The following is a 16,339-nucleotide window of genomic DNA, read 5'->3' as shown; positions in this document are numbered from 1 at the left end:
AAATAAATGTTTCTGAAAGGATATTGCATGAAAATTTTAATTTCTGGTATTTTGAGTCAATATAAGCGTGATACGTAATTTAAAGGGATGGTCCGGGCTGAAAATATTTATATCTTAATACATAGAGTAGAATTCACTGAGCAAAATGCTGAAAATCTCATCAAATCGGATAACAAATAACAGAGTTAGTGAATTTCAAAGTTTAGCAATATTTTGTGAAAACAGTCGTCATGAATATTCATTAGCTGGGCTGATGATGTCACATCTCCACTTGTTCTTTTGTATTTTATAATATGTAATTAGGTTTATTCAAATTTTTTCCTCCAAGAACTAGAAAAATTGGATTGACAACTGATTTAGTGCATTATATATTTATTGCTGCAACTTTTTCATTATAAGGGGGACATATTCACACAAGTATGAAATAATGAAAAAATTATGATTTTGTGTAATAACATAAGAAAACGGGAAGTGGAGATGTGACATCATCAGCCCACCTAATGAATAATCATGACGACTGTTTTCACAAAATATTGCTAAACTTTAAACTTCAATAACTTTATTATTTGTTGTCCAATTTTGATGAAATTTTCGGCATTTTGCTCAGTGGATTCTACTTTATGTATTACGATATAAATATTTTCAGCCCGGACCATCCCTTTAATTGATCAGACATGAAAACCACATTCCGGTTCGACCATTTTGCGCATAGATTTCATAGGTTCTCATAAATTATGAGTATAGTTTTCGTATTGAATTCTACGTTCAATTCGCAAGAAATTTATTTTTGAATGCTCTTAAAAACGCAACTTTTATACTCAATTTTTACACAAAGTCCTTAGCGTGGGGGCGCCACACCCTCTCCAGCTCGATCGCTTCGGTCACTCACGCTGTCAAAAATATTGTGCCCCCTTCGGGATTTTGCCCCCCCAAAACTGAAAGTGTTCCGGCGCGCCTGTTTAAAGTTTAGCAATATTTTGTGAAAACAGTCATCATGAATATTCATTCGGCGAGCTGATGATGTCACATCTCCACTTTCCGTTTTCTTATGTTAATTTATTACATAAAATCATACCTTTTTTCATTATTTCATACTTGTGTGAATAACATGCATGTCTCCGTTATAGTGAAATAAGTTGCAGCAATAAATATCTAATGCACTAAATCAATTGTCAATCCAATTTATCTAGTTCTTGGAGGAAAAATTTAATAAACCTAATTTCATATAATAAAATACAAAAGAACAAGTGGAGGTGTGACATCATCAGCCCACCTAATGAATATTCATGACGACTGTTTTTACAAAATATTACTTAACTTTTAGATTCAATAACTTTGCTATTTGTTGTCCGATTTTGACGAAATTTTCGGCATTTTGCTCAGTGAATTCTACTCTATTTATTAAGCTATAAATACTTTCAGCCTTTACCACCCCTTTAAGTCAGGGCCGCAGCTGGAGGGGGGGGGGGGTATCGGGGAGTGTGACACCCCCAAACATTCATTGCAGTTGGCAAATTCATGTACCAGTTGGCAAAATGGAAGAAAGAAAGAAAGAAAGAAAGAAGAGAGAGAGAGAGAAAAAAAAAAGAAATACAGAGAGGAAGTAAGTAAGAAAGAAAGAAAAAAAGAGAGAGAGAGAGAAAGAAAGAAAAATCCTGATTTTACTCAGCACGCGCTTGGTTGACTACAGTAGCGTAGGATTTTTCAACAGGGGGGGGGCAAAACCGGTCGAAAAATTTGACAAGCAAAAAAAAGGGTCTTTTATCAAAAAGCAAAAAGGTCTTCAATCGTACCAGAAAAAATTTTGACAAGCCAAAAAAAAAAAGGTATTCAAGCTCGTCAGGGGGGGGGGCCAAATAGGTTTTCAAGCTCGTCAGGGGGGCAGGGATATGTCATTTTCATGGGTTGTGGCTCCTCAGGGGTCAGGGGGCGGACTGCCCCCTCTGCCCCTCCGTAGGTACGCTAGTGGCTGACTATGATGACTCTCACTTTAACTGTGGAACGTCCTTAAAATATTACCCAATATTAACAGTGCAGTCCTTTGATAACGCGAAATGCGCATTTTATATTGAAAATAAAACAGGTCGTGTTTGTATACCTATATCATTTCAATATTTTACTTTTCATGACTATTTTTATTATCAAGTTACTAAGGTCAAATTAATTCAGCGTAAAGGTTTAAAAGAAAGAAGTGAATGATTTGCCCTGATCACTCTTCAGCTTTCGTGTACACCTCAGCATACACGTTTTCTTTCAAGTTGGCGCACTGATTTCCCTATCAATCATGAAACTAGCAATTAACATTGGATATTCCTTGTCCTTCTGAACATGCTTAATTGGATAGATAAGGAAAATATCCATGTTTTCTGGATGTTAAAATGGGGGTAAATATGCTATGGGGACAATGCAGATAATAAAGCATCGCTGCAAACTTTGAATGGGCTGAACATGTGTATTCAGAACCGTTGAAGCGAGACCAATGACATTTGAATGGAAGTTAGTGCATGAAATGAGTACAGATATAGAGAGCTGTATATGTGTTCTGAATTGAGATTACTATACTTTGGAATAAATTCAGCCCTATGTCAGAGGGACATTTTTTTTTTGGGGGGGGCGGGGGTGGGGGTGGGGACGCGCTGAATATAAGCAATTAATGCGAGTACAAAGTTGGAGCCTTTTTTTTAAATAGTTATGCTGACAATGTCATGTTTGTCATGGGGGTATAAGGATTCTTGAAAAGGGTAGGATGATGAGGTGCAATTAAAGTTGGGGAGTCTGAGATAAGATTCGTGTTCTTGCTCGGTCTTTGAAACTTAACCCGAACTTTTCGCATTTGCTACGGGGTAACTCTCTACAACACACCCAATTCCTTTGAAAATGCAAGTTAAATCACAATGGAGAGCTGAGAGGCCAATTCTTTTCGAAAGTTGGTGGACCAGGACATCATAGGAATCTCTTGACTCTGGACAACGACATATAATTTTATTTGCAATTGTTCTTCCGCGGCATATCTACGGATGATCTGCTGTCCCAATCCAACTTTCGATAAAAGCCTCTCATCTCTCCATTGCAATTTTGGCCCGAATTCACAAAGGTGGACTAACTTTATACCCGGGTGTTAGTTAACGGCCCGACTAAATTTAACCCCGGTATAACTTTAGTCCACCTTTGTGAATATACGGGCCTTTAATTGTATTTTAAAAGGAATCGATGCGTCGTAGTAAAAGCGAAAACTCCCTTTTTTCACCATCTTTGTCAGTATAGTACTTTTCAGGCACCAAGAAGAATGATCTATTGAATATTTCATTGGCAATAACGCTTTTATACTTCCATTCTATCTCCCCTTTCTTTTTTTTTCTTTATCTTTCTACATGATGTTTTAGACGACCCAGCCGTGCTTTTCATTTCCTCTTCCTTTTCTTCTTTTGTTATATTATTTTTGTCTGCCCGGCCGTGTTTTAAGTTATTCTTTTTTCTTTTCCCTTTTATTCATTTTCAATTTTAGTATTTCCATTGGCTGTTTTGCTCATCCATTCTAACGCCATTTACTGTTTCTTCCAACCTCTTTCATTCTGTAATGTACCCTCTCCTGAATGTTTTCTCCTTTCTCATATTTTTCTTTCCTATTTTCACTCCCTTTTCCTTCCCGTTTTCTCCCCGGCTGACTGCTTGCTTTCTAGGATTTAATATAGAACTCACATAAAACGTTGGTGAGTTGCAGATTCTAATTTCGAGCTTTCTGAGATAGTATTGACGAGAATTGACGAGACTGGGGGGATCAAGCTAAATCGAATATAATTAGCGCGCTGCACAGCAGTTTAACGCCCTCGCGCCGAGACTAGCTGCCGTCGAGTCTAGCATAGCAGTGACGTTGACGCGCATTATAATAATGTCATGCGCATTTTTTTGCGCTTGATTTTAATAACACTGACATAGCACAATAATTATGATTGCTCGATCTCAGCTCAGCGGATTGTATAGCTTGTTAGATAATTTTGGAGTATCTTCACCCAATTTTTGTGACAGATGCTTGTCATCATGGATTCCAAATATCCTTTTAACATTATCTTATATTATCTAGTTAGTTAAATTTTCAAACGAGTAAAACCATCAAGATGATGAAAGTGGCAGGAACCGCGGCCAAGAAAACTGGCAAGAAGGCAGCAAAGAAAACTGGGAAAAAAGTGGCAAAGACTCAAGCCAAGAAAGCCGGAAAGAAAGCGGTGAAGAAGCAAGCCAAGAAACAAGTAAAAATACAGGCAAAGAAACAGGCAAAGAAGCACGCAAAAAAGCACGCAAAAAAGCAAGTCAAAAAGCAAGTGAAGAAAAAGGCAAAGAAAAAAGTGAAACAGAAAGCGAAGAAGAAGGTCAAGGACAAAGCAAAAAAGAAAGTCAAAGACAAAGCCAAAAAGAAAGTAAAGGACAAAGCAAAAAAGAAGGCCAAAGACAAGGCAAAAAAGAAGGTCAAGGACAAAGCGAAGAAGAAAGTCAAGAAAAAGGCAAAGAAAAAAGTGAAGGATAAGACCAAGAAAAGCGTCAAGAAAAAAGTGAAGAAGAAAATAAAAGAGAAGGCTAAGGAACAAGTGGAAGATATGATAGAGGATTTGAAGGACGATGCCTTGGATGAAATACAGAATGCTGCTGAAGATTTTATTCGATTTCAGTTGGAGACAAGACTCGGTGGACAACATCAAGACGATCAGGTCAGTAATCACGGTAATCGCAGACAATAACTGGTAAATGATATGGTAGATCTATGTCTTTCCAAAAACGTCGACTATCTATTTCATTTTTCTTTTCAATGAATTTGGCCTATTTTTTAGACATAAATTCGAAGCGGGAAGAATGTGAGAGAGAGAAAGAGAAAGAAAGAGGGTGAGGGGGAGGGAAGTGGGTAATATAGACCTTATGTCCGGATGCGTTTGCACCCTGATAAAGGTTTCATCAAACATTTCAAATATTATGAAAAAATGCGACGTGTTTGTGCCTGGTGACATCGTCAAATCAAATTCTCGATTCCGTTTGTGAAACATTATTGTGTGTAAATATCTTCAGAATGTTTGTTCCTCTGTCCCGACATTTTTAGGCCTACAACGTTTGGGTATTTAGATCGACAGAGTAATGTTTTGGGGTGTGGTGTATCAATAATAATAATATGAATAATAATACTAATACTAATACTACTACTACTACTACTAATAATAATAATGATGATAATAATAATGATAATTATAATAACAATAATAATAATAATAATAATAATAATAATGGCGATAATGATAATTGGTTAACTCTGACAATGATGATAATGATGATAATTATAAGTAAAAAAAAAAAGTTAATGAGTGTTATGATAATAATTATGAATAATACATCAACGGCAACAACACCAGCTATGATTCTTGTATCTTTACAGGGAGATAGCTCGAGTGATTGGACTGATTATAGCGATGGGGAAGACCCGGATGGTCAAGGGAAGAAAAGAAAAGGCACGAGTAGCAAGAATCAAAGACGAAGGAAATCCGTAAAGATCTTCGAACAGGACATACCAGATACAGGTCGGTTTAAAGAGGAGGGACCAGGGCTCATAAAGGGTATTCTCAAGATTGTCTTCTTCATCATCTGGAAGATATTAACTTGTTTCTGCTGGTGTCTCTGCAAATGCCTCAAAATGGTCTTTCGAGATCGGACGCCTGCTGAAGCTAAGGTAAGATAGTTGTTCCTTGGCTTGATGCTTATATAGACTGTTATAGCAATATAGAAAGCTCAACCTGACAAAAGTTTATTGTAAATAAGTGCGACCCCAAAAACCCAAAATATGAATTTGAGTTATTTTCCTTAAATTCAAAGTCATGAAAGTTGATTGTGCATCAAACATGAGTCACATTTATTGCAATGTAAAACCAGCCAACAGGTTATATTATGAATACTCCCCCCCCCCCGGAAACCGTATTTGGACAGCCATTTATTGCCCCCTTCCATTGGAATATTATAGATTTACTTGTTCTATAACTATATCTTCATTCCATAATTTATCTTTGTTGAAGTGTTGCTGGAAGTGGTGCTGTGTTCCCGGCTCATATCCTAATACTCTGGGCAAGAACATTGGCGGATTTCTCTCTGGGTGCATACTTGCTTTCATCTTCTACTTCATCTTTATCTTCATCATTGGTTATGACTGGAAAAGGGCGCTCACAACCACTTCTATTCTTGGATTCATATTTTGTTTTGGATTGGCCTTTTCTTCGAGGGTGCGGTGTATAGTTATGCTCATGCTGCCGCAATTCTTTACAGGTGCGTATGACTGTCAGCATCAATATCTTTTAAAGTCTCCAAGAGCATATGAAATTTCCGAAAGGATAATGTTTATTGATGACGAAAATCCTTTACCAAAACTTGAAATAAGAAAGGCACATACCTGGCTTATTCTAATTGCACATTTATCACACCTTGTCGAAAATGCATTTTCCCGTATCAAATAGGGGTTTTCGGGGGGGGGGGGAATTTTGAATTGCTTAGACCCTTGGAGATGTCTCAAACCATCGTAAACGATCATTGTGTATTTTTCTACAAAATTTGCTAAAGGCAAAGGACGCGTGATTCTGATGGCGTATGGCTACATCCTTCTTCTCGGTGGACCTCTGGCAAACCTTACCTACAACCTAGATGCAGCCAGCAGGGCCCAAGCTTGTGGAAGAGCCCTAGCCATGAACCAATCATCCACCATCTTTCAGATTGTCACATCCCCTCTATCCGGTAAGCAATATGGAAAGGTAGACCTTTATAGGCTACTGTGTGGTAAACTACTCAAGTGATGGTGGTTGTGTTTGGGGACTCGTCATCATGGTCATAACAAAGAGAAGCACAGTGGATTTTCAAGAAAACAATTAATGAATGAAATATTTTGAGCAAACATGCATAATAGATGTTGACGTTGTTGGCCATGGTTGTCAATAGTTGTGATTGATCGGAGCAATCGGCGCTCTTTGAAAGATGGGGCTCACATGCATATTAAAAGCTGTTTGTCATGTTTAATGGGGATCATGATGATCCCTCTCCATTTCTCACTCTTTATCTCTGTAAACCCTGTCCATCAGACTGAAAATATATATTTCTCCCTCTCTTTCTTTCTTTTCTGTCACCCTCAGACAACATTACAAACACACAACTTACGGCGATACACTCTGTATTAATTTGTGTCTATCTCTGAATCTAACAGGTATCGTTGATGGTGTAAAGGACATGATAGAGACAGTGAAGACGCTGGTTAAAAAGGCCCATGATGCATTCATGGCGCTTGTTGACGCTGTTAAAGCTATCGGTTAGTCTAAATCAAATATATTGGTGAATCTGGGATTTTTTTATATAGAGGGGGGGGGGGGCTACTGATAGAAGGACACCATATAATATTGTGACCAACTTTGAGGCAAATGGGACTCATGGCCGAGGACATGCCCTTCGCCTCTCATTACATACTACGGTATAAGTTTTCGAAAAGAGACATTACGTACACGTCAAACACGTAATTTTTGTGAAATGTAATTTGTTGTTCTTATTATTATTTGGTGTTACATAATCTTGAAATAAATATTCTTAATCTACAAGTAGATATCAGGGAGCTGACATTGTTGTCAGGGTTGCGCTACACTACATGTTATAGCCACTTTCTTTCTTATGTTATTCAACGAAACTCGTGTGGATTTCTTTCTTCTTTTAAATCAATATTATTGTGTATCTGTATTACTGTTATTGTAGAATCAATTTTCGTTTGTCTACAGGTGATGCGATCCAAGCTTTCTTTGATTGGTTAGATGGCATGGTGGATAGATGTAATGAGAGAATGGGCAGACCAAGGGATATATGCTACGATAAGTTCGAGGAAGGAGAAAGGAAATGCAGGAAAAAGGGGCTAACATTTGTCTGCAACATCGTTGATCTGACAAGTAAACTTTGTGAGGTTGCTGCCAGTAAGTATTCAAGAAACCGCGAATGTTCATTTCATTTATTCGTATTGCTAGATCCTGTACAGGGGTCGCGTAACGGTTTTGAAAGTGGGGGGGGGGGGGGGGCTGTGCCGAAAGTGGAACAAATCGCATTTCGTTCATTCTTTAAAAAATGTAAATAAAAAATATGCTTTTTATTTGAGGTTCAAATGATATTAAAGAATACTAATTTAACAATTTTGGATGGCTGCAAACCTTTATTTTAGAGTCTAGGCCCAAATTAATTTTTAAATCGTAGCCAATCGTACGATTGCTATGATGCATTACGACTAGATATTAAATTCACTTTTATTCTAAACAAGGATGATAGCATAATCACAGATTGGAACTTAGTTATTCGTACGATGATTTAGAACATTACACAGTTAGAAAATTCTATCAATTTTAGCATCAAATTCTACTATGTTTTATTCCAAAATGAGATCGTGGACCAGTCGTAAGGTGGTCTTTAGGTCATGTCTTGAAATTTTCTGATGGGAATAAAACCAATTGAGAGTCTGATTTGGCAAACAAAAACTCATGTCAATAGTAGTGAGAAACGTCGTGGTCGACATACTTTTAGAAGTTTGAATCTTCAATATTATAGGATGCAAAAAATAGTCAAGAAGAACAAGAAAAAAAACCGAAAAGGAATAATTTTATGAAATACCACCCTGAAATATTTTTCTCGCCTTGCACTCGTATTACGTGATGTACATGATTGTGATTTGAGTAAAGTTTTGAGGTGCCCTTAAGCGCCCTTATCAGAAGAACTGTCATACAGAGCTACTTATTTGTCCAAGGATAGCGAAATATATTATGTTTCTGTTTTGTTACCATGAACACCTCTTGATGCATTGCGAGGATAATATTGTTTTTCTTCTTTCCGTTTAGTGGGCCAGCTTCTCTGTTTTTTCCCGATGTTACTCAACTTAGTTGTTACCAAGGCAACAACAGGTAACTTTTAGAAATATCAGCAAATTCTTTTGTGTAATGTTCTCATTATATGATTAGTCAATGACGATCATTATGAACTGTTACACATGATTTTTTTTTCACAAGTTCTCGCCCATCAGAAGATATTGTTAAATTACGTGGTAAACATATTAAACCCATTGAAAAATTAGGAAAGAAAAGGAATATTAAAATAAATACAATATTCTTTTGGATTAGGATGGTAAAAGATGCAGACACGTTCAACCATAATTATTTGTTTAAATCCAGCCTTCGACGTAGCCGTGGAAAAGTTAGAGGAACAGTTTTACGTCGATTTTGAGTTCACGCACGAATTCTCTCTCAACCGAAACTTCTCGAAGTCAGCTGATGATATCAAAGAAGCTATAATGGAGGAGATTGGAGGAAGGACCTCAACCATCAGAACAGTCCTTTATTGGGTTAACTACTTTCTATCTTTTACTGTCGCATTCCTCTTTCTAAAGTAAGTGTGATCACATTTTGCAATCGTTCTAAGCAAATTAAAATAATAATAATAAATAATAATCATAAAATTCTTTAACATGAGCGGTGCTATAGTATATTTAGATGGGGGGGGGGTGGGTCGAGGCAATAACAATAATAATGGTAATTTATTTATCATGAAATTCTTTTTGAACATTTTGGAAAATCACATTATATGCCTCAATCCCCTCTTCTTTATTCAAAGAAAAACAGCTGTCATTTAAGCATATTTATTCTCTTCTTGATAATTTACATTGACACGAAGTTGATGAGGGAAATAGTATAGTGATACTGGAAATCTTTCATTTCCTCTGTTTGCAGAGCAATGAAGTACAGAGCAAGTTACCTGACAAAGGATAAATTCGACAACGTATACATCACGGATCAGTTTGTGAGATTGGAAGAAAAACGTCGGGCAAGGAAAAAATTTACTTTGTTTCCACTCACCGACCGAGAAACGCGATATTATGTTAGACCTTGTAAGAACACTCCCATTTTTAAAATGGGAAAATAGTATTATGAGTGCCGATCCATTTTAGGTTCTTGGAAAGTAATGGATTCAAGTAATTAGTCCTACGTAATACACCAACAACATGATATATAAATTATGTTTAACTGTTTAAAAATTTGATATGAATATTATATTATAGCTGTGAGTGACACTGATGAATGTTAATTCATTGAAGTCCATAATTATTTTAATGATTACACTCGCATACATTCGTAATTCCGAAGCTTCGTTATTCCGAAGGTTCGGATATTTCGAAGGTTCGTATTTCCGAAGGTTCGTAAGTCCGAAAACGAAATGAGGTTCGTGATTCCGAAGGTTCGTTAGTCCGAAAACAAAGTGAGGTTCGTAATTCCGACGGTTCGTTAATCCGGCGAAAACGAAATGAGGTTCGTCAGTCCGGAAACGTACTGAATAACGAACCTTATTTCGTTTTCGGACTAACGAACCTTCGGAACATCGAACCTTATTTCGTTTTCGGATTATCGAACCTTCGGAATAACGCCACAAATGTTCGGATTAACGAACCCTTTAACGTTTTCGGATTAACGAACATCGAGGTATAGGCAATTTACGTGTCTCGGAATTACGAACCTTCAGAATAACAGAACCTTCGGAATTACGAAGTGTTACCATTACACTTTCAGCAACAGTAAATAGGCATGTTGGTTTATATGGGCTTATCTAGACCAAACCTGAAAAACTGGTTGCATCAATCTTCATCATATAAATAACATTAAACAATAGAATACAGAAGCAGAAGTCTCCAACGACAGTGACATTGATTGAGCACTTTTCATTCTTATTACTCAACTTGAACCAAAAGAAAATCTTTTCTTAACTTAAAAAAATCATACTAACGGTAATCAAGTAATTGAGAAAAATAAAGACTGTCTTTTTTTTTTCTTTTTTTTTGTAGTCTCGCTCCGTCTGGCGAAGAGTGAACGTAAGAAGATGTTTAGAGGATTAGTGATGTGGTTCTACCAAGCAGGTTATGCTCTAATGCTCGTATCTGCAGATGTATCTGCATTCTCTTTCCTAACTGTCATTCGTGAAAAGGTCGAGATGAGCGTAAAGCAAGGATGTAAATAAACCTCTTCATTGAATTTCTTCAACTCCTACTTTTTGCTATCTTCCGTTCCTCATACTTTCTTATTGACTTTTTTTTTCTTATTTTCATCCTCCTCTCAATATCTATTTTTCTTTTCTTAAATTTGTTTTTCTCTTTCTATTTCTCTTCTACTTGAGTTAATAAAAATGTCCTTGTGACCGGAGAAAAATGGCGAACAAATATCCGAAAACATACGCGCTATCTGCATGTGTCCTAGCCCTGAAACCACATTCATGTTTTTCACATGATAGAATCCGTTTGAATCGATGGTAAATGGGTGACAAGACTTTTGATGAATATTGTTTAGATGATAATAATTTAAAGATTGGGGGTTCTTTAGGTAGGGAGATCAGGTTTTATGTTTAGCTTAAAGTGCGGAGGATTTTCCATAGGAACAAATGTCATGAAATCGGTAAAAGATATAAAACAGGAAATAAGTTGTCCGTGATCAGTGGCGGATCTACCGGGGGGGGGGGAGTTTAACCCCCCCCCCCCACCCTTTGGCCTGCCAAGTAAAAAAATAGGAATGATCGACATTTTAGAGCCAATCCCATATTACCCTCATTTTTATATATTTTTTCTTGTCTTTTTACTCGGTACCAAAATTTTGTAGTGAAGCCCCCCCCTTTTTTTTTGCTTGCTAGCTTTTCAAAATTTTCGGTCAAACCCTTCCGTAGGAGAAATGCGAGATCTGCCCCTGCTAATAGAGATTCAGTGTTCAAACAGTAGTATGCAATCAACTGAAACGCTTGCTTGTGTATAGCTTCATACCATGTGACATTATAATTTTATGCGATTGACAGTGCCAGGAACTGTGCATCTGATTGTACAAGGGGATGGATTACTCTCGGATGTCTACAGAGTCTTGGTCAAGGCTCTTGATCCTGCCTCCCATGCTAATATCACCATAGATACAACAAAGTGTCTACCAGCGGCAAATCCTCCCGATCTATTCTCATACTATCAAATAGGTAATTCATTTATTTTTCAGGGCAGATTCCAGCATTAGTGGAATTGTTTGACCCCAGACCCTGATGCAATATGGAACATCATCAGTGATATTTTATTGCTCAACGGCACGTAAATATCAAGGTTTCCACTAAGTCACCGTTTTACTGATTATTTTTCATTTATAGACCATCCTTACAATACAAGAAATAGAGAAAAGCGATATGTTAATCTTGACAAAAATTATACCAATTTGGGAAAACAATCAATTTCATTTTCTGGTCCTACCTTATGGAATCATCTGCCAAGTAATATTAGAAACACCCCCAGTCGTAAGACATTTAGCAAATCGTTAAAATTAATGCTACTAGAAGATTATAATTAATTTGGTATGGTAAAATCCTGCCTGAACATATAATTCTATATAAAGATTTTGTGAATAATTAAGATGTTTTTTTTTTCTTGTAAATAGTGTAAATATGTTCACTGAAAATGATCGAAACTTTCTGCAACAGTAATAAGTAGAATTAGTGTTTAATTTGATGTACAATATTGAGATTTATCAATTTGATTGTTTAAACTATGATAATGACATTATTTGGGGCTAACCTCGATTAGCATCTTGCTATTATGTTAGCTCCAATTACCAAATGTTTTGTTTATATGTGATGTACTATTCCTTGTTATTGTACCCGACCGTGATATTTGGTAATAAATTCAATTCAATTCAATTCAAAATGAAATGTGACTCAGCCTCAATGGTGAACAAAGGTGTCTACACCAGCATGAGACATATTGTCCGTACGCCTAGTAATAATAAATAGTAAATAATTCGAAACAAATACATAGAAGTGATGGAACGTGTTCCAGTCGTTAGATCGATCTTTTGATGTACTTTCAGTAATTTGTTCCATTCTTTAGGACTAACCACAAACATCTATTATTGTACTATTACAGGGGGCATATTTCTTGTGTGCCTTCTGCTGGTACTGACCGAATCTTACGGCCGAAGACTTCGCCGGGTTGCCGCTGCATACTACTACCCTGAGAGGGAGAAACTGCGAGTAGTATGGCTGTACAACCATATCATGAGGAAACGTGGTGGTTTGGTGGAAGCTCTTAAAATGAAGTTTCAGAGACAGGGGCCAGACAAGACACAGGAAAATATTGGATTCAGGAGCAAGTTGGCATCCAGGTATACTCTCCTCAAATTTCATTAAACATGCATTTTATATTTTTAATTTTTTTTTTTGGGGGGGGCACAATTTGTTGTATTCATTTTCCATACTCCTAAATTGAAAGAAAGAGGGGCTGCTGGTAGGAATAAAAAATTGCACATACCTCTCAAGGCAGCCATATTAACTCTTACGGGTCTGTGGACAGAGATATCCGCCTCGGACTAGGTTAAGTTCTTGCAGATGGCCATGGGCGGCAAATTCCGCTGATAAAAGTGCCACGACTTTTAACGTCATATTGTCATCAACTAATACCAAGGAGCTTCAAGCCCCTTGATAAGATATCACCTATAGACTACCTATTATAAATTTTATTTAAGTTAACAAAATGTCAAATACCTTCTTGACATTGTAAGTCGTGAGTAGGCGACGCCAAGATGTTTACTCCACGGACGCGTTGCATAATTTTTTAATGTGTAATTTTCAATGGCGTGATTTTGTTTGCCAGAGTTTTTGTTTATTTGCCAGAGTCTTTTGGGGCAAAAGTTTTATGCAACGGCTCCCAAACCATACAGCAGAATGGGGCATATTCTTTATGCAACTACTTTGTGCCAAGGCAAATGCATAATACACACAAAAAATAATAAAAAAATCGAGAGCCTGCAATATTAATCTAACAATATTAACCAACTGTTGTTATTTATCATATATTTGGGCAGTTACCGTATTTGTCGATTGTTTCTCGGCCTCTGTGGGTATGATCGAAAGTTTTGTATTGAGTGTGGACTTCCCGGAAAACCAGATGATCAAACAAACTTCAGGGACTGTGGCACTCCAGATTGCAATGGTAGGCATATTATTGACATTAGTATACGCACCATTACTTGCGTCTTTTGGAAAGTCTTCTATCTATATTTTGTCACTCTCCGTTATGGTGCCCGGTCGGAAGAAATTAGAAAGGAACGATTTTGATTAATTTTCAATCATTCACATTGACATGATTGAGTTTTATGCTATGTATCCTCAATTTTCTTTCGTGTTGAAACTGAAAATTGGAAAAGCACTTGTAATATGAATGATTAACATTAAATTTCCATTTCAAATTTCAGCTATCTACTGTTTAGAATGCATTGCTGAGATCAACAACATGTGCACGTTATGCATGGGACCAGTGGAGTATATTGAATATTCAGACTTCAGCGAAGAAAAGTAAGTGATTCGATAGATGTTAGCCATGTTAAAATGTAATTTTCTTATTTTATTTTGTCCATCATTCTTCTTTAATCTCATTCTGGCCACTGTTGGTATGTAGGTAGGCGGGTAATGCTTAAGTTATGCATCAATATGAGTATATAATTCACATTTTTTGTTCACGATTTGCTATTTTCTATCACTTTGTTTTTACAGAGATTCAAGTGATGATGACTACGCATATAGGAGAAATCATGTCTCTAATACTGATTACCAAGAAGACAACCAATACCTTCTTGGAGATCAGTACGAACATGATGATGGTTTTGGTGTACCTGATTACGGAGACTACACGATACACATTGATGGTGACGATGACGAATTCATCGCTGATGGGGACGACGATGACGAATATGAAGATATTGATGATGACAACGCTGTATACGAAGACTTTAACGTGGAATACTATGACCATGAATATGTGTGAGAAAACTTGGAAAAGATATGAGCTAGGATTAGCTGGACTTGGACAGTAAGCTTAGAATTGATCCGTCCGAAATCAAATGTAGATCGAGGATCATGTTAGTTTGTACTTGTCTCATTATAGTAATCTGGGGAGCGTTACATCAACATTTTCGTCCGAAAAGTTTTAAAGTCTGACAACTTTCCTTGACTATGATTGGCTAAGAAGCACTGTTAACATTATTGGCGGCGAAGTCAAAAAAGTTAGGGGGGGGGGTCTACCTGAAATTTTGTGATGGACACCTGTAAAAAAATTTGACAAGCAAAAAAAAAGGTCATCAACCTTAGTTTTAGGGGGGGAGAGACATTTTAAGGGGGTTCACCAGAATTTAGGGGGGGGGGGGGACGCAGGAAACAAAATTGACGAGCAAAAAAAAGGTTATCAACTAAGAATTTAGGGGGACCGTCCCCCACCTCAAATTTGTTTGTCCCCCATCCCCCCCCCCGCTTCCGCCGCCCAAGGTTACCATAGTAACTGTCCGATAAAACAGTACTTGTCGGACAAAATTTCTGACAATTTCTCTCATGAAGCGCTCCCTGGGTGATCAGGTTTGTGAAATCTGACTAGATTACAATGAGGGTGTTTTATATTGATATAGCAGTGCACGATGACGTAAATATCCCTATACAGTCAGACAATGTTTTATCTTCACAACTCACTTGAGACTTCCAAAAGTATAGAATTCTTGGGAGAAAGAGACCAGTATTCATGACCCCATGAATGTTATTTTCTGAGTTATACCCCTAGTATAAGCTAAAAAAAAAAACAATTATTTGAGTCGATACATCTACGGGGTGGTTTCACCGTCCTTATTCTTTTTTCCAAGGGTAATTGCTAGGTACAAAATAATAATTTGAATTTCATTTTTTTTCCACTTTTATGAAAATTGGAAAATTGTATGTTTTAGGATCTTTTCATTGTAGAATTCAACTAATCTGTAGGTGACGAATGATGTAACATTTGAAAAAAAATCTAAGATAGCCTGTTTGAATAGGGCTAATTTGATTATAGATCCTATTATGTGATGATACCAACCCGCCGCAGCCCTAGAGTGTTACAGGTACTGAGGAATGATATTCAAACAAAAAGCTATCAGAATCCGCGCTAATAGCTAGAAGTAGCCTCAGTTGTGATGGTAGATACATGATGCAGTATTTGATCAAAATAATCATAATTTGAAAAGTTGAAAATGATTTCTTGGTAGTTAGAAATAAATGGTATATATACCAGTCGGCCTAAACACATGAATAATGCCCGTTACAATGCACCATCATGGGAATGTATGGTAAGCAATGAAAGTTAATAAAGACTGGGAAGCACCGTAACGCTAACGGAATTTTATCAGATATTTAGATATGAATCTCTGTCCATCACTGTGAAATCATGATTAAATTCGAAAGTGTCTATAATTCAATTAAAGTGGAAGGATGTAGATCTGGGCTC

The 16,339-nt window shown here is 36.9% G+C and overlaps 1 protein-coding gene across 1 annotated transcript; it reads left to right on the top strand.

The window, feature by feature from the left end:
* Positions 1–4,115: 4,115 nt before the first annotated feature.
* On the top strand, positions 4,116–15,061 carry LOC121412019 (DC-STAMP domain-containing protein 2-like). Its single transcript, XM_041604931.1, has 15 exons — positions 4,116–4,703; positions 5,417–5,707; positions 6,048–6,294; positions 6,586–6,756; positions 7,220–7,321; positions 7,779–7,967; positions 8,877–8,939; positions 9,207–9,420; positions 9,762–9,919; positions 10,868–11,032; positions 11,863–12,030; positions 12,965–13,202; positions 13,902–14,029; positions 14,292–14,391; positions 14,590–15,061. The coding sequence occupies exons 1-15, from the start codon at positions 4,116–4,118 to the stop codon at positions 14,858–14,860; spliced, it is 3,093 nt and encodes a 1,030-aa protein (XP_041460865.1). The 3' UTR covers positions 14,861–15,061.
* Positions 15,062–16,339: the final 1,278 nt, after the last annotated feature.

Source organism: Lytechinus variegatus, chromosome 3 (assembly GCF_018143015.1).
Source record: "Lytechinus variegatus isolate NC3 chromosome 3, Lvar_3.0, whole genome shotgun sequence".
NCBI classification, from domain to species: Eukaryota; Metazoa; Echinodermata; class Echinoidea; order Temnopleuroida; family Toxopneustidae; genus Lytechinus; species Lytechinus variegatus.
Note: the sequence above shows the minus strand (reverse complement) of the source record. Positions and strands in the feature narration are given on the sequence as shown.